General features: G+C 43.6%; 1 protein-coding gene across 5 annotated transcripts in view; it reads left to right on the top strand.

The window, feature by feature from the left end:
• GRIN2B (glutamate ionotropic receptor NMDA type subunit 2B) overlaps positions 1-18,943 on the top strand; it is a 241,249-nt gene that overhangs the window by 45,269 nt on the left and 177,037 nt on the right. For all 5 annotated transcript variants that reach the window (XM_032105854.1, XM_032105853.1, XM_032105856.1 and 2 more), the window contains exon 3: positions 6,470-6,898. In XM_032105854.1, coding sequence (XP_031961745.1) covers positions 6,488-6,898 — 411 coding nt within the window. In that variant the 5' untranslated portion in view covers positions 6,470-6,487. The remainder of the gene's footprint in view (positions 1-6,469; positions 6,899-18,943) is intronic.

Here is an 18,943-nt window from a genome sequence, read left to right on the forward strand (position 1 = left end):
GGGAAGGACACTGGGAACTTACCCTTGGGCAAGCTTACAATAATGAGACATAGTTCTTCATCTGTTGGGAATGATATGGGTCTAATTGATGATCAAAGCATTTTTTGTACTGCCTTAAGTGCAGGGAGAGAATTGCTCTTCTCTTTTGCATGGGGTAGAGACGTGGAAGCACTTTGTCACCTTATTCTTGGATACACCTGTTCGATAGATGGAGGCAAACTAGCCTCTGATGTATCTGACACTGCCCAAGTCAGGAAGGAGTTTGTATGTAGTCTTATAAAGAAAGAAAAGCTTTGAAGAAAATAAACAGAGAATAGAAGTAAACACATGTGCTACTTTCCACTCAGTGTCTATGGAAAGAGAGCTAACAGTGAGGTAATGAGAGAGCTCCAAGGGCTTTGAAGGCTTTGTCTGGGGGTGTGTGATGCCTTCCCCAAAAGAACAAGGCTGACTTGGGAGAAATAAGGGAAAATTGGAAACATTTTGTATGTTAGATAGAAATGGATCTGTGGGACATTACAGGTATGGACAAAGGTGCATACTGGAGAGGGAGTGATTGTGAAGAACAGAAAGAAGACCTGCCCAAAAGGCCTTGGAGAAATGTTTCTGCCACTGTCATAGGAGCATTTATAGCTGAGAACGATAATATAAGTGATGTTCAAGGCTAGTAAAAATAAACTAAAACATACCAGTTTTCATCTCAAACTACTGAAATGCCCTTGGGGGGCTGTTTACTGAGGGTCACCACAATAAACCCTTTTGGTCCAGGTGCTGGATTGTTGCATTCACCACTGTGTATGGCATTTTCCATTGTCTGTAGTCTCTGCCATCTTTCTGCTCTGAATGTATGGAGATTTTCCTGCAGCATCATTCATTCTGTTTATCAGCACCTGAAGTGTGCAGGCACTTTCAAGACACATCTATCGTGCCCCAGATCCATCCTCCTTTTCTTTGTGTCTGTTGACAAAATTCCTGGAACAATAGGGCTGTGAGCCAGAAGAAGATTTATGGGCACTTATGTCACCTACGTGGTAAGCAGTAATACGGGAAACAGCAGCACAAGAGTTGTCAATGTACAAATAGCCTGGGCTGAAGGTATGGTAGGGCAATTGTTAAAACAGTGTTAGGAAAAGAGGAATGCTTCTTCAGAGGTATACAATATGCAGCATGTGTACACTGCAGAGTAACCATGAGATTGGGAGCAAGTCCTAAGCTGAAATTGGGTCGTCAAAAATCAGAGAGTTGGAGAAGCTTAGGTGTAAATTTTGGTGTGATTTATAGCTTTAAACCCCAGCTCTTAGGACTAGCAGTTGATGAGGTTCCAGTCTGTCCTCCCTCTTTTTTTTTTTTCCCATGGGTCTTCTTAGCTCCTCCAGTTTGCCCATAAGGCAGGTAGTAGACAAAGGGATCAAAAAGTCACCAGTCATCTGTCATTGGTAAATACAGAAATAGTGTTCCTCTTTGATCTGGACATACTTGTATTTCCTTGTGTGACAGCCCAGTAGCCATCTAGTGCAATGCTGACTTCCCTACAGCTTCTTCTGGTGCACTTGTTCTCTGGTGGTATGTTGGATACCAGGCCCAAAGCACCTTCGAGGTTTGTAAAGTATTTCCCAGGTGAGATGGACTTCTTCCTACTTCCAACTAGATCCTGAAACAGAAGGATTGCTTTTGGATTCATTGTCTGATACTGTTCAAGCTGTTAGAGGAATGAAGGCAGTGTGAATTAAGATGCTGTCAAAGGTGAGCAAATACCAAAGGGTAGTGCTGATGTCTCACAGTGGGTCTGGCAGGACGTCTGTCTTTAGGTAGTAATGGGACTGAGAGGTGGTGATAGTGGTGAGGCCTGGAATTGGGCTGGTGATGAGAGTAAGGCTGGGAATTAGAATTGCAGCTGGTGCAGATACAAAATTTGCTGTTGAATTCAGATTCTGTGGCCTGAAGTCTAAGCAAAGCCCAAAAAACAGTGGGATAGGAACTTCCTTGTGGCTCTCCAATGAAGCATAGGAGGGGGAAGCTGGAGCTAGGCTTTTCATTCTCCCATATGGAGCCAATATTCCTGTGAAGTTCCCTTTGCTGGTGGTTTTGGGCATGGTTCAGCCTCCTGTCCCAAGCATTGTCTTCCTCTTAATTAGGAAAGCTGCCTTCAAGACAGCTTTTTGTCTGGAACTGCAGTATTACATGACTTCCTTTCCTCTTGCTGTCTTGAGCTTGGAGATTGGATTTAGGGGAGCCTGCAAACACCCTTCCAAGAGGGTATTGTGCAAGGCTACCTAGGTGGCATGACTGCAGCAGGACCAGTGTCAGCACACAACAGAACTACCCCCAAAAACCTGTGACCAGCCTTTGTTCTGCCTCAGTTTCCTTCTCTGACCTGAAGATTACCTGGCTTTGCTGTACACTGCCGGAGTAGTAGTCTGTTTACAGTTAGCCTGGTTGAATGCACAGTGACCTATTTGTGTACTTTCTGTATTTTGAAATATCATCCGGAAATATCTCTTAATGCTGAGCTGTATTTTGCCTGTGCAGCCTAATAATTTTCTATTAATACTTATCTTAGGTCTGATCCGCGTAAAAGTGCAGTGTCAAGTAAGGTTCTCATGATATTTTTAAGCAATCTAACCTTTGGTCCTGGCTAAATTCCAATTGGAATAATTACTGTCTGACTACCTACATTCCTCATGCATTTTCAATTGGAGAAGTTAGCTTTCACTTCCCATTTTGAAAGTGATTGTGTAACATTGCTCTGCAGTGAGTAGATGCTGCATTCCTCTACAGTGGTGGATATGTTTTATTGGTAAGTAAAATAAGATTATAGAGGTATAATGATTTTACTGGCATGTTTATACCTAAATATAGATATGTCTGTAAAACCACTTCATCTAATGGCCCTCCCATATATTATTTTCTAGGGAGTAAGAGACAATATAATAGTGTGCAGTTTTGTGTAAAGGATTTTACACACCAGTCTGGAGTTTGGGATTTACTAAATTGTTTTGGAGTGCCAAAATCACAGAAAATACTTCCAACACCGTGTTGCCCCACACCACCTCTAAGGGAAAATCCTGCTCATGTAAAATACTTGGTAATAAAATATACTTGCATGTTTTTATAATCATTCTTGACTGGTGAAATTATATTGTAAAATTATTAGAATTTCTTGAAACAACAAAGGGTAAATGCCCTGTTTTACAGCTGCAGCCTTGTCAGTTGCTTATGAATTTCTTTGTGTGTGAATTTCTCCATTCCCCTTTTTCACTGGAAACAGGAACACACTTAGAAGGAGGTCCATGTGCTGCCTCCAGTGCTTTCTTGATTGAGTACCTCGAATGTTTGCACTTGAACACTGTAGGAATTATGGACAAAACTTCTTGCTCTGTATGCAGAAACACATTTTCACAATAGTTCTGGGCTCCCCTTAGTCTGATAATAAGTCTGTAGTGGTTCACCCCACCTTGTCTCTACTAGCACACATTCAAAAGGGGCCTGCAGTGAGCCAGACCAGAGGAGGAACACGAGGTGAGGTTGGTGTTGGGATGTCTGTCCCTTTCTCTAACAGCCAGCACATGCATGTGAGCGGGTATGTGAAGAGTGGCTACTGATGTGAACATGAGTGAGCCCCAAGGAGGGAAGGGATTGTAACACCATGAGCACTCCTGTTTCAGTCTTTGAGCAGCTCACCCCTACGCTGCCTTGTGAGACCTGAATGGTGGAAACCACACTCAGCCCTGGATTGGGTGTGATTTGTTGATGTTCTCCTGCCTTATCACATCCCCAGCTGCCATCCTACGAGGGGACCTGGTACCTGCTATTCCCTCAGAAGAACACTGCTGTCTGGCACACAGACTGCCCATGGAGCACCTGAAAGACATAGCAAGCATGACAGACACGTTATGTATGAGCGAGAGATGGAGAGGTGTCTTGGTTGGTACAACACAGGTTACCTATGCATTGCTCTGCCTGATCCAGAGAGGGCTTATGGCTGAGGATCCAAATTGGAGATTGCGGGTTGGCTACTGAGACCCAGACAACCTCCTCTTTGTATTACCTACTTCCTAGCCCTGGCTGCTCCCTGCATATCTGGCCAAAGCCTGAGGATCTGGCACTGTTCAGATAACTCAATCTTGTGTTGAATGGAAAAATCTGCCCGAGTGGGGCACAGACACCCAACAGATGGCACCTATGTGCTCTTCAGGATCTGGGCTCTCTTCTCCTTCTTGGATGTAGATGCTAGAGATTTACTGGCTTTGATGCAAATGAAGAGAAGGGAATGGGTTTCTTGTCGGCCATTTTTCCCACTGGGAGAAGCATGTGCTTGGGTGTGAAGGCTGACAGCTTCCATGACTACCTTTATAGCTCCTGCATGAATGCTATCCAAGCCCTGGGTTGAAAGGCCCTGTAAAGTATTCCTAGTGGGAAAGGGGCTGGGGAAAACCTACACTCTCCTCCCTGGGCATCACAACTAGCCATTGCCTAGCCAAGTGTAATATACTGTATGAGTCGATACAGAGGGACCACAGGAGACATATTTTAAGAGAACAAATATAGCATTTAAGTGAGTGAGCAAGAGAGTGAGAGACAGAGAGTGTATAGAGTGCATTAAAGTTAATAAAGCATTGCAGAAATGGGGACTGCATTTCACTGTGAAGGAATCTAATTTAGGGACTCGTAATTGGAGGATAACAGTCATACTGGAATGAAGTTAACTGTTCATTTTGCCAAACTCTCAAAGTCTCTTGGTTCTCCTTGTGAGCATCTCTCAGAAAGTGAATCCTTCAGAGAGTTTAGAATCGATTGGTGCTTCACACCCGCAGTCCTTTCAGCTTCTTAAGTGGATTTGGTTTCTCCAGTGCATATTTATTATCTATTTTATTATCTGCTTATTTATGTGGTAATATCAATGCAGGATACATTCTCTCTGCTTAGAATGACAATGAAGGAGCAGGTGTTGAGCCTGTGTGTTCTCCTGGGCAGGGCAAGATGGGGCTTCTTGGGCCTTTTCCCTGTGGGTGGCTGGTGTCAGCAAGGGTTCTTTTGTGGACTTCCTGCTTCCACAAAGTTTTGCCAGCATTGTCCCTGTTGCTGTGACTTTCTGTTCATTTGATAGAGGCGTGTGTAGCAATGAACAGTATGGAAGGGTCCCATTCTTGGACACCCAGGACCAGAGGTGTAGCACAAAGAAGCTCAGGGCTGGTGTATTTATTTCAAATGTGCCTGTGCTGAAGAACATAATTATGGGCACGAGTAGCTGAGCAGAACCTGTTGTGTTGAGGGAAAGTCTTCCTTAGTTTGAAATGCCTGAAATCTCCTTGGGACATCAGTGTGGCCCTGGGTGGGCACACTGAGCAGTGCTACCTCCCACAGGGGTGGTGGGCAGATGGGCGGAACACTGCTCTCTTGTCTCTGATATTTACACGGCATAGGTGCTGTAAGAATTAGTTCATTAGTGTTTGTAGAGTGCCTTGAAGATGAAAAGTGCTGTGGAAATGTGAACTATTATTAAAGCGCAACTCAAGAAAGAGCAAGGAACAGTCCTGCAGGGACATGTCCCACTCAGGCACGGGCTAGAGAGATGACCTCATCAGGTTTTTCCATTTCTACTGATGTGATTACAAAATATAGTGGACATGCTCAGGGAGAAGATTGATGTAACATGCCTGGCTGTAGTAGCTGAGGGTGAACCATTGTAAGCTCTGTTGGCATTTCTACTTCCGTGCAAACATAGCTGTCAGATGGACTTGGAGGGTCCTGATCCAGTTTTGACCATGACTGCTGGGAAATTTTGTATTCCTGGCTTTTAAAAGAAAAAAAAGAATCTGGTATTGGTGGGAAGCATATGGCTGTGCTACACACGGGAGCTGTGTGTGTCCTGGTGATGGTACGAAGGTTGTGTGCAATGGATACGCACATATGTGTACATCCGATGACCTTGCCCATTTGTCCTCACTTTGCTCTGGAGGGACTGTGCTGAGAAAGGAAAAGGGAGTCCTTATCTGCCTGGTCTCCTCAGTCTCCCTGCCTATACCTCCAGCACAAGTCCAAACTGATCACAAGCACCAGTCATTCCTTTGTGTTGAGGGTAAGCACTCAGACATGGGCTTGACATACGCAATTAATTTCACAAAGACAGCGGATCAGCTGTCAAAGAACCATTCTCTATCACTTTTGACTTGGGTCTCAGAGTGACATGGGACCTGAGAAATGACACGATCCCATCTTCTGCTGACAGCTGTTCTCTAAAGTGATTCCAGACTCTGAAGTAGGGGCTGGACTGGTCTGACCCCCCAACAACAATAGACCACCTGAATGTAGCCAAAGGGCTAGGCGTCAGACTAGAAGGATTGTTGGGAGGAGAGCTAGTGGCTGAGGAAGATCAATGGATCTTCCTTGAAGGCTGAGTGCATGATTGACTTGTCAATTAATCACTTTGTTTTGCTTTCCCCCTTTCCTTTTTCTCTTCCTCGCTCAGGGAGTGTAAGAGCCGAAGATGAGGCCCAGGGTGGAGTGCTACTCTCCAAGGTTTTGGCTGGTGCTGGCAGTCCTCGCAACAACAGGGAGCGGGGCCCATGCCCAGAAAAGCCACCCGAGCATTGGCATTGCAGTCATCTTGGTGGGGACCTCAGACGAAGTGGCCATCAAAGATGCCCACGAGAAAGATGACTTCCACCACCTCTCAGTGGTGCCTCGGGTGGAGCTGGTGGCCATGAATGAAACAGATCCCAAGAGCATCATCACCCGCATCTGTGACCTCATGTCAGACCGGAAGATTCAAGGGGTGGTATTCGCTGATGACACAGACCAGGAAGCCATTGCCCAGATCCTGGACTTCATCTCTGCTCAGACCCTCACTCCCATCCTGGGCATCCATGGAGGCTCCTCTATGATCATGGCAGATAAGGTAAATTTAAATGAGCTTCCTTCTATTGCAGACCTGTGGCTCCAAACTTAAAACAAAGAGAAGTATCTTATTCTGTGATCCTCAGGTGGTTCTCATGGGGCCAAAGGCTTGGGGGATTAGACAGCTTCAGATTCAAAGACAGATTAAAAGAGCTATCTGTGTGTAGCACTACCGAGAAGAGCCTATTAATCACGTGGAATTACCTGCAACAGAGAAAAACTGAGGAGGAAAAGAAGCAGGTAGAAGAAACCTGCAAAAGAATCGGCCCTTTTCTTCTTCCTTAGGAAGGGTAAAGAGCCCCTGACAATTGTAATTTTTTTTAAGGTTTTATTTTTGCCTGTATTTTACCTTAGAAGAGCCAGGGATCATAGCCTGGGATTTTTCCTGCATGTAGCTGGAGGACATTGTGGTATTTTCAGGGATGCTTAATGCAGCTCTTACATCTTAATTGGAATATAATTGAATCTTTAATAAAGCCATCCTCTCTATAAAGTGTTCATTAGCTCCTGAAGTTAAATAGGTGTTAGCTAAAGTGACTAACCAGTCTGAACCAGTCAAGCTAAATCTTTCTTTTTTCCACTGCACTACTTTATTCCTTCATATCACAGACATTTCATTGTTTTCCCAGGCCCTAGCCAGTCTTCTGAGGAAGTACTACACAAACAAGCCATCCTGCTACTGCTTTTGAACAGGGCAAGATGCAGAGAGGGAGTAGCATCTTTCCACCTTCAGGAACAGGATGTGCAGCAATTCACACCTGAGTGTGCATTTGGCCAGACCGTGTGGCTAACAGTGGCCTCGGGGCTACTGTTGGCCAGTGGGAACATGTGAGAAGAGCTGGCTGTCCCTTGCCTTGCAGGCTTGGGCCAAGGCTTTTATTGAGACCATTGACCATTCTTTGTGCATCCCAAAGAAGTAAACAGGGACACAAGCTGACAGCCTTTTTCTTTTACAGATGGCTCTGAAGTGAATCTGAGACATTTAACTAGGCAGAATTAGGGCTAACTGAATGAAGGGTGAGAATTGACCTGGTCACTATAGCAGCTTTTCCTCAGAAAGAGATCTAGTGAGATGAGAAATCCAGGCACATTCTGTTTTATTTACCTTGCAAGTAAATAATCCAGTGCAGGGTATTGAAGGTGCTAACAAATTATTTTCTGATTCTTTGACTAACTGCTCAGTTGCCAAATAACACACAGTTAGTATGCAGAGTTATTTTCTTGTATTGGCCTTTAAACTGAAATAGTCACTGAATAATCATGGGCCTTTTTTCTCTCACTCCTTGAACAGTTGCGCATGTGCTGAAGTCACCCATTCCACTCACAGTGAAGCTTTTCTGCCTTGGAGGCCAGGCAGGCAGCAATGCAGCGTCTTGATGATCTCCTGCCTGCTGTGTTGCATGTTTATCTATGTCTGTGCAAAAGAGAGTTGGAAGCAGTGCTCAAGTGCTGCATTTCACACTTGGGGTGACATTTTACATCTTTTGACAAGTGTAAGAGTTACTGACACAAGACCTCCTGAACACTGGGAAAAGGTCCTTGTGACTTTGAACATGGCAGGCCAAATTCTGATTTCAGATTCCCGCAGTGTAAATCCAGCATAACCCCGTTGCTTTTGGCAGGATTAGATCAGATTTACGCTGCTGTAATTCAAAGAGAAGTTTGGCCTATTGAACTTTGAAAAGGTTTTTCTTTCTACCTGTCCCTAGTCTCTCCTTGGGAAGGCAGCATCTCCTGCCACTGCCCTGTGTACCCCACCGGCTTTCTTCTAAAGAGCGTTCTGGCAGGCAGGTAGCCCACAGGGAGCTCAAAGGTGAAAGCCTTATGAATGGAGACTTCTGTTTTACCAAACTCCTTTTTTTTTTTTTTTTTTTTTGGTTTTGCAGACAGGAGGTTTGCAGGTTATGTACAAAGATCTGCAGTTTTAGGAAAGGCCAAGGTTTCTTTGAAACATAATTTGAAAAGGCTGACCTTTACAACTTCTGATCCACAGGTGTGTAATCTTTAATGGATAATATTTATTTGATGAATTGAATTAAAATATGGTAGAGAGTAAATACACTGAAGTTCTACTAAAAATACTGAAGTCAGCCTGGTAAGTCCTTAAACAATTTATTTCCCACAGAAGGCCTTGACAGAGGCTTTGCTTTTAGTGACTCTTAGTCATATTCTTTGCAGATGAGTTGTGTGGCTGAGGTTTGATCCTGCAAGCATGGCTTGCTTCTTTCAGCATCCCCTCAACGCCCACAGCAGTCAGCTGTGATTGAACTTGCTCAGCATTTCACAGGTTCAGATCTGCACTTACAGCTTCGTTATGCTCCCCGTGTGTTTGCGATCAGTAGCGCCAATGCAAACTTAAGGAATGCTAGAAACCACTAATGCCTTGGTGTGACAGATAAGTCCCTCTTCACTGGAATTTAATGCACAAAATCTCCCCAGTCAAACCACCTTTCCTGAAGTAGCATGTGAAATTCTGTTTCACCTTCAGCGAGGGTTTAATAAGTGTTCTGTTAGGAAATGTGGGTCATGTGTAAAAAGGGCTTTGTAATGTACTATGCAACTGGTAAATTGAGACACAAAAGGGCAGGCAGAAAGAAAAAAAAAATAGGATTTCAAGCCCGAATTTTCTTTTGTCCTGTATATAAAGACAGAAATATTGTATAATATGCACTATAAGCTGGCTTTATCTCAGTTAATATTCATCTAGAAGTTTTCTACCCACCAGCTGGAGATCTAGGCATCAGTGGTAAAGGAGGCACCACCTGAGGACATTTCACCCCACTCAATTCAGGGTGCAGTGAAATGCTCATGGGACAGTCCTGTGTCTCCTCACTGATTACTGAAGAAGGCTGTACCTCAACTTGTTCCTGATGCCTCCAGTTAAATGCCGTGAATCCCGCCCTAGGGTTGACATAACAGGTGGAGGTATGTTGCTGAAAGTGGAACATCTCTTTTTCCTGATTGTTTTGTTCAAACTCACATTCTTAAATATTGCATTTGATTAGATTTTGTAAATAATGTTTACATATTTTTGTTTTCCCTGTGTTTTGCCTTTTTCCTCTGAAAAATAAGTATACAGGAATTTACATGTTTTTGCTGTTTTTACTCCTTGGTGCTTGTGTCTCTAACTCCACTGCTTACCTGTTACAGAGTGTTACATTTAATTTCTGCCTAATCTGGCATAAGAAGAAAGTGACCAGATGATCTGTGCACACTGTGGTCTGGGTTTAGTTCCAGGAGAACGGTGAAGCAGAGACACGTGATGTGCCTCACTTGAGCTCTGGAGAGGCCACTTTGCCGAGTGAGAGTTCTGTCATAGCCAGTTCAGTCCCTTGAGTTTGATAAGCATGCCAGCAGTGACACCAGATGGAGTGAAATGCAGCAGTCCTTTTGTTGGGGCTGGGTGGCCTGGGAGTGATGGCTGAGGGGGTCTGACAGACCCCATGTTTGTTCTGCTCAGATGAGCAAGGCCGTAGCTCTGGGACAGGGTAGAAGAGTGCTCACACTGTTTCAGCCCTGTCAGAAAGCACCTTATTTTGCTGCTGATTCCTTGAAAAGGACGAGGGCAATAGCATCATATCACCAGGGTCTGTGATGAGAAAGGGAATAGCATTGATTACTGGTGTTCTGTGTTTAATCCAAAATAGATGAGATGGAGAGGAGAGAAATGTGCACCACCAACAGTGTTAGGTTTCTGTGGTCCAAAAACTTTGATGTGGAAGCTTGCTGGTCTCTTCAGTTTGCCTGATGTTGCTGCAATGATCTGACTTTGAACGGCTTTGTGTTTCGTGATTTTAAGCATTAGTTTGTATTGTCTAGAGGACTGCAATGCACTTTTGACCAGAGAGCATATCTGCTGGCCTTCCAGCACTTAAAATAATTTCTTGTTTCTCCCCAATTGTTTTGAAAGCAGAAATTAAATTGTATGAGGATGCCCTGTGTTAGGAGACTGATGGTGAAAGTAAACCTTCAAGACTGCAAACCAAGCTTCAGTTCAGATAACCACACAAACCAGTATCTTGGGTTGCAGACCTGCAACTGGAAATCTGGACTAGGCTTTTCTTCATTTCTTTTCAATATTACCTAAAATGAATTCTTCCCAGACCTAAAATCAGTTCTTCAGAGGTAGAAGGTAAAGGAACAGTCACAAAAAAAAAAAGGAAATAACATTTACAAATGTACATTCAGAGGTATGTCAAGAGAAGGGTGAATTGTTATTCTGATTTACAAAACTTACTGTGTTGGAAGAGATTTAGTTTCTTGCCTAAAAAATGACCATACCATTTGGCTGACTGGTCCATTGTGTAATGACAGACTATTTATTTGTTTTAAAATAACAGAAGAAATCAACTTGGTGATAATGAATGCAGAAAAGGTAAGAGCAGAAAATGCCTTGGGTTCTCTTACAGTACAGCTGGTGGCCATCACTTTTGCTGGAACTGTTCCTCATTACTTCTTCACAGTCACGTTATTTTGCCAAAGCTTCTTGTCCTGGGCAGCTTTATAGTAACACAATGGTGCACAGGCAGAAGAGGAAAAAAGTATTGGAAGAAGAGGATGGTTATGTTTTCCCAGGTGAAAATCAGTCTTCTGTGTCTCTGCATCCCTTGCTATTTTCTCCAGGGCTTGCCCACACAGGGATACATGCAGTATGCTGATGGAAATGAAACGGTAGGGAAGAGTGATCTTTCACTGGGCCGTGCCAGTAATACAATTTGTATAAAAGCTGCATAAAACTAACCTGAAATTTAAAATTTGTGATCTGTTCTAGGCCAGATTCTCCCTCCTTTTTTTTCACACAGCGTGGAGCTGGCTTTTCTCTGACTCTCTCCACTGCCTTGTTGTTTTTTTCCGTTTATTCTAAAGCCGTAATATTTTCCTCTGCCTTTTTATCCCCACTTCATAAATCCCTTTATTTTTGTTTTCTGTAAAACTTCCAAGACACATTGTCTCTCTCTTTCAATGCCAAAGGTTGCTGTGATCACTCCATGTTTGGGCCATGCTGCTGCAGCAGTCATTTCTTTGGTCTTTGGGTGAGGAGCAAGTCCGAAGTTGGACAGTGAGGGTAAAGCACCAGGGAAGGAGAGTAGCTGTTGGCCAGAGTGCAGCAAAGTGATGCTGCAGGTACAGGGAAGCCAAAACGAGTTGGATAAGCTGAGCACCTAGATAAGCACTGAAACCAGGACAAAGTCAAAGACACTGGGACAGTGCTGCTAAAAGCAGAACATCTGTAATTAAAAGGAAAGCACTTTCACACTCAGGTTTTCAAAGGTTAAGTAATAGGGATGCATGGGGAATGAAAACCTCATTTTTTGGGTGCAAATTTGTTTCATTTCCATTATGGATGACATCTGAAATTTTTCAAGCCCTTGTGTGAAGGAAATTCAGTGGAAAAAAAAAAAAAGGGAAAGAAAAAAAGATAAAGTTCCCTTTGAATGGATTATATGAATTGAAGTAAAATAAATTCCAAACAAGATGCTGCTTAGAAGGGGGGAAAAGGCACATTTTGGTCTGCAGACATTGAAAGATTTCTATTCCTTTTTTCCCTCCAAACAAATTTATATGCAGTTCATGTAATTTCACCAAGTGTTTTCATTTCTCTGAAACTGCATTTGATGATAGTAATAGTTTAAATGTTTCTTAAACTAATCTAATGATTAGCAAAGATGAGTTTGATTTAAAAAAATAAAAAAGAAATCAGCAGTTTCCCTTCAAGCTCTTAATAATTTTATTACGGATGTGATTAATATACTTCTTTTGCTTTTGGTACTCTGTTTCCTTCTGCTGCCAAAATAATGCTCCCTGTAGCTCACAAATAATGAACCAAATATCATGTGTCCTCAAATTACAAGTCTGCTGCAAAGGTTGGGGAAGGAGAATAAAAGGTAAGTCACAGAGACATAGGCAATAAAAGCCAGTATTGTATGCCAGTGTTGTTTTTCCCTTGTATACACATGTAATAAGAAGCCAGGTGGGTCTGTAATTTATGTTTACATCTGTGTCTAATTAACCCATACAAAATAACATTTTCTTTTATTCATGTAAAGAAAGGGAATATAGGCAGCATATTTTTGTGAAGTTTAACACCTGAGAATTTCCCTAGCACTATTTTTTTACTTTACAAATAAATTACAGCACTTAAGAACCCTCAGATATTAGGAAACCGCGACATGAACTTTTAGAGCTTTAACCTCTCCCCAGGGCCATGAAATCCTTCAATGTGAACTCACATTTTTTAAACAAGAGCTCAAGTACTCTCATTAGTATTATTTCAATGAAAATATGACTTTTCAAAAAAATGTATAATTTCTTTTATTAAATATCCATTAAAATTGTGTTGGGGTGTTTTGTTTTGTTTTTTTTTTTAATTTTTAAAGCTTTCCTCTACTTCCTCTCCAATTTTCTTGGGAGGAACTCCATTTCAAGTATTTTTTCTGGGGTATTGTTTTCAAGAGTCACAGGAAAAAAATGTGGAGTTGATTCCTTTTTTTTTTTTTTTTATCGCTTAAAAGCAACAAGAAAGCTTCTTTAAAAAAACAAAGAAAATAAAATTCTTATGGAAGTGTAAATTTCCATGAAATATCCCTGTCACTTTTTCCCTCCTAATAATTTATACTGGATGCACTTTGTATTTGCCCTGAGCCTTGGACACCTGATGCTTGAAGGTGTTTACCTGAGTTTGACTGTCACAGAATTGGGAAGGAGAAAACCTGGTACCCTGGTGAGACTCGTGCCCTGGGACGCTTCTGGGCAGAAGCAGTGCTGAGGGAGAGGATGGCCACACAGAGGTGTGGGTGCCTTCCTTTAACAGAAGTTGTCTCAGGCAACAAATGTAAAGCAAAAGTGAAGTCTGATTCCTTTGCATCAGCCTTCTGCAGCTATTTATAAGCTGTTTTGTTTCAGGTCATAGGATTTTTCCTTCAGGAGTACAGAGTGTTAGTTTTCTTCTGTTGTTATAGTGATGTTTTCTTTTGAGGGACAGAAGACCTTTCCTTCCCTAGCTCTGCACGCAACTTCTGCAACCCACCTGAGGTAAAGAGAAGGTGAATTAACCTTGTCATTACTCTTGCTTAAATGCGATGTTGCCACTGTCTACCTGAAATAGAACTGTTGAAGTGTCTGTGAGGAAAATGTTGATTTCCACCCAGCTTGGACCTGGGCATCTGTGAAAAAGCTCTTTCTTGATAGATTTCTAACCTTGATTTTCACACTAATGATATTTAGGTAGAGCTCTAAATCTGTAAGCACTTACCTAAAGAAAATCTGGAAGCTTGATGAGCTCTGACCAATAGTTATTTATAATCTTTATCTCAACCCCTTTCTTCAAAACAAAAAAAGCCAACAAAAAGGTTTTAAATCAATTTGTGCCATCCCCAGCCGGACAAGGAGATTAGTTTCTTCAATCTGGACAGGCAGTCCTTTATTACAACCCCCAGCAGTAACTTGTCTCACAAAATCTAAATTAATTACACTCAAATTTGTCCCTACCCTAAACTGGCCTCAAAATGAAATTGAAAACACGGACTGTGAAATTGCCCAATGCTGCTGCTTTAGATCTGCATGTCATTCCCCAGTAACTGCAGGACAGAGAGAAACAATTCTTTCCAGGGAATCTCTTATTCTCTTTGCCTTTTATTTGCCTCATTAGCCAAATTTGGAGGGGATGGGTTATGAAGAAAGATAAGGGAATTACATATACACAGGCTGGGAAGAAACAGGGTACAGAAGAAGACACAGTTGTAGTCTGTGACTCTGTTAATGGTCTGGAGCAGTTGATATATGAAGAAAGAGCGAAACAGCTGTATGTGCGTAGTGTAGATTGGCTGAACAATGAGTCAGGATGTGATTTATATACTCAATGAATAAAGGTAGACTAGAGAAAAAAATGCTTAGTGTAGCTGCCAGAAACAGAAGTAAGAATGACAGGATAAAGTTAGGGAAATACATTAAATGATGTATTATGATACATTAAATGATAATAATAAATGATATATATGTGTATCAAGGAAAAGGCTCAGACACTGAGTTTTATTAGGAAGTACTCTAGACTTCTTAGGGAAGAAATAGAAACCATGTTTCTTCTGCTGTGTTCAAACAGGACTGAACTGGGTGCTGGAGAACATGTTACATAGATGAAACAGAGGAGAAAGAGGATAAAGAAATTGAAAGACACATAGGAAAACTTCTCCTGAACCTAGGATCATGGGGAGAAAATTAAGGAAAAAAAAAAGAGTAAGTTCTGAGAGTGACAAAAAAAATACCTTAAAGGCTCTGTCTAAGTGATTTTTCTCTGTGCTTGGCAATAGCTTTTAGCTGTGTATCTGTGAAGTTCCCGATAATAACAAAAAATGCAGGTTTCAGAGGAAGGGGGAAGACAGGAATGAAGGATGTGGAGAGTCTGAGGGTGAGCAGGCAAAAAAGTAAAGGAGGCAGGTATGTGCAGTGAGGAGAGTTGATCTAAAAGGTGCTAACAGAATCCAGCAGTTCTAATAGACCCACGTCCTCACTGCAGCTCTGCAATAAAACATGACTTTAAGACACTTGCTTAACTGCTGTCTACAGCAATTTGCACTTTACAAGAAGACCATAACAATGTTTTTGTAAAGTTTGAGCTCTACAAAAGGCAAAAACCTAATTACTAGGAAACAATTAATGGATTTTTCTGACTGAAGTAAATACAATGCTTGAGATGAAAATCTGGACTCCAGGAGGAGAAGCTTTAACCCCCGTTAGAGGTGGTGGCTGAATAGCTGCATCATGCTGGAGAACTCATTTTATGCAGGGCTGATAGTACCATCTATTGTAAGCTTGGCCAGCGTTCCCATTATAAAATCCTCATGGGGGTTTCCTGTAATTTTGCCAGACTGTGACTGTTTGAGCAAAATTTCCTATGCCAGGTGTATGCCTCAAGCTGATTGATTTATTTTGCTATTTATTTAGAAAATAAAACATCTCTCTCTGAAAATGTGGCATGGGATGATATGTGATTTATCTATGTTGCAAGTGCTGTCACATTTTCCTCCAAAGGTTCTGCCTGACCACCACATGTTCTCAGAGCAAGGACATGGGGCTGGAGCAGGGATGTCTTGCGGGGAAGGACGTGTTAACCAGAGATGTGCTTTTGCTACCACTGCATAGGCTGCCCCAAGTTTGGCCTTCCTTGTTGTAAATGTAAGAAACTGCGGATGTACCTAGAGTCTTTTTAGATGTTTGCCATGTCTCTTGGAAAGAACTTGTCCTTGCAAACTGTGCTTCAAAACTGCACCTGGCTCTGGGGGCTGCACAGGCTATGCTGGAGCTGGAGTTCTCCTGTGGGATCCTGGTGGGATCCAGCCAGGAGAAATGTGCTGTGCAGCAGGGAATCTGGGCTGAGATGTGGGTGGAGTGAGGGGGCATGCAGGGTATTCTGAGGAGCCAGAGCAGAGGATGAGCATATGGAAGAGATCCTGATACAAGGAGATGGGCGGGGGGACTGGATAAAGGTGGGAAGCAGGAGCTGGTGGATGGGAAAATGGAGAGAGCGAAAGAGGTATACCTGACCAGGTTATGCTTCCTTGCTGGCCACAGGAGCAAGAGCCAGGGAGCACAGGGGGTGGCAAAACTGCTGAGCAAATGGGATGAGGAGTGTGAAATGAAAGCGGAAAACCTGTCAGGTGGAAACTGCATAGTAGAGAAGACCAGTCTGGGCCAGGGCAGGGCACAGGACAGTGGGATTGGGCAGCAATGCTTCCCCTGAGTGTGCTGCTTCCCTCCAGCTGGGCAGAAATATTCCTTTCCCATTCTGCCCTGAGCCACAAAGGAAGTCAGAAATAATTGTGGGGTGACTGGGACGCTGGCATCAGTGCTTCCCACTGGGGGAAGGCCAGCGGGTCTTCCAAAGTGTGCCTGGGGCTGGCTCAGCTGTGCACTCCTTCAGCCAGCACGCCCCGTTCCAGTGCCCCAGGCCTCATGGGCAGAGGGAAAAGCTCCTGTGAGGAGGGGGAAAGGCCCTCACAGCCTCCACCAGCTGCCTGGCTTGGGGCCAGCATGGTCACTGCCAGGCCTCTGCGCTGGAGGGGATCAGCTCCATGATGGAGCTGCCAGCTCCTCCATGTGCGAGCACCTGCAGCACAGTGCTTTGTCCTTGCTCCTGCTTCGGCTCAGCCGCTTTCTGCAGAGGCAGAGCTGTGTCCTTGCCCCCGCAGTACTGAGGTGTGCGGTGAAGAGCCAATGGCCCTGCCATGGGGCTGGGCTGAGCATACACCAAGTCACCAGCCCTGCTGGGTGTCAAATCCTGCTCCGTACCTGCCCCCATTCCTATCTTCTCCCTTCTCCTGCTTCCCTTCCTCTCACCTTCTCCTGTCTGTCACTCTACCCATTTCTTAATTCTTGTTTGCACTGTGCTTTGAAAATGAAGAGTGCTGTATAAATGTTAAGTGTTATTATTATTATTTCTCCTTTCTAATTGGCATCCCTCACTCTCTCTTCTCTTGCTATTGTGGCTTCCAGAGAGAACGTGTGGGCTTACATTATTTATAGCTGTGTGAGAGTAATTACAGAAATGATTTAATTACTCAGTTAATACTGTTCTCTACATCACCAGCTTGACAAGCTAGGGATCCTCTCACCACAGCCAAACATGCAGACTAGCATCCATGTCATAGATGAGCGGGTAAGGGGAGGCAAAGCCTGGGGAATGATTTGTTACAGCCCTGCAAGTTGCTGGTTACTTCCCCTGGGCTAAGGGATGAGGCTGCTGATCTCTCAGGGGCTTGGCCAGGGGCAGTGTGTGGTGTCACCTCAGCAGGGGCAGAGCTGCCCCCAAGGAAGTGGTGTGCAGAGATGGTTCATGGCTCTCAGATGACAGGGGCTACCTCCAACACAAACCTGCTCAAGCTGAAGATTCAATGTTTGGTGTGCTGCATTAACCAGCTCTTCACATTTATCAAAGGTCAGAGATCTGGCACGGTTTTGTTTTCTCAACTTCTATTTAAGCCTGCCAGATCAGAAGGTAGGGTTCCCGCACCCTGCAAGGGGTCAGAGTGTGAGGTAAAATCACCATTGCCAGAAATGTTCTTTTCTTGCAAGTGGCCATGTGTAGATCTGACCCTCTTTAACTAAATAAGCTTTCCCTCTGAAGGGGGTGGCTTCTTCTTGCTGGGACTCATGCCATTGGAAATGAAGTGTTTCCATCACTTCCAGTTCACAAAGACTTGTGAAGAGCGGGGAATGGAATGTCCTGTTTGTAGTGCAGTATGGAAGGAGTTTGAGCGAGGAGAGTACGTGCTTTCCTTCAGGGCATGCACTGAGCAGATGGTTACCAATACCTTTTAGTTATCTATCAGAGACAGTTGAAAAAAGCCACACAAACCACCTCGTGAGCTCAGGAGAAACGTAATGAAAAAGATTCTTTTCTGACAGCACTGTAGATAAAAATAAGGGGTCAGTGAATTCTTAAAGGAGACGGTTGCTTGGGAAGTGGAGAGAGAGGGTCTTGTTGGATAATGGGGCATTTGTCAGATAACAGTGTATGGGGAGAGCATCTCAGAAGTGTCTGCTTTCCATGTCTCCAAATTGCCTGTATGCCTCCATTTGGGCTCCTTCATGGCCCGGGCAGTGGGCCAGGTTCAGACTGTTCCTCGACATGGCAGGGCTGGGTGGGCGGCAGGAGGGCTGGGAACAGGTGGCATCAAGGCTGGTGGAGTGGAGCGCCTTTTCCACGCGGCACTGCCTGCCAAGCTGCAAGGCACAGGACACCTGGTATCTGAATGGGCTCTGCCCACCTCCCAGGAAGCGATGGCAACCAAAGAAGTAGGCTAGAGTGTTTTAAGTGGGAACAGTGAATATAGGTCCTTTTTTTTTCAACATCCAACATGAGACAGGTTAAGGCAGCCTACATTTGAGAAAATGCTGGGCATCTCAATTTTCTGGAAGTTCAGCCTTTCATGTTGTATCTCCGAATGGACATTCAGAGTCCCTCCCTCATGGCTTTTGCAAATGCACACTAGAGGCTTTTATTTATTTTTTTCCCTTATCTGACACACTCAAAAGTGACTTTTATGACCTA

The sequence above is a fragment of the Corvus moneduloides genome, chromosome 4, assembly GCF_009650955.1.
Source record: "Corvus moneduloides isolate bCorMon1 chromosome 4, bCorMon1.pri, whole genome shotgun sequence".
NCBI classification, from domain to species: Eukaryota; Metazoa; Chordata; class Aves; order Passeriformes; family Corvidae; genus Corvus; species Corvus moneduloides.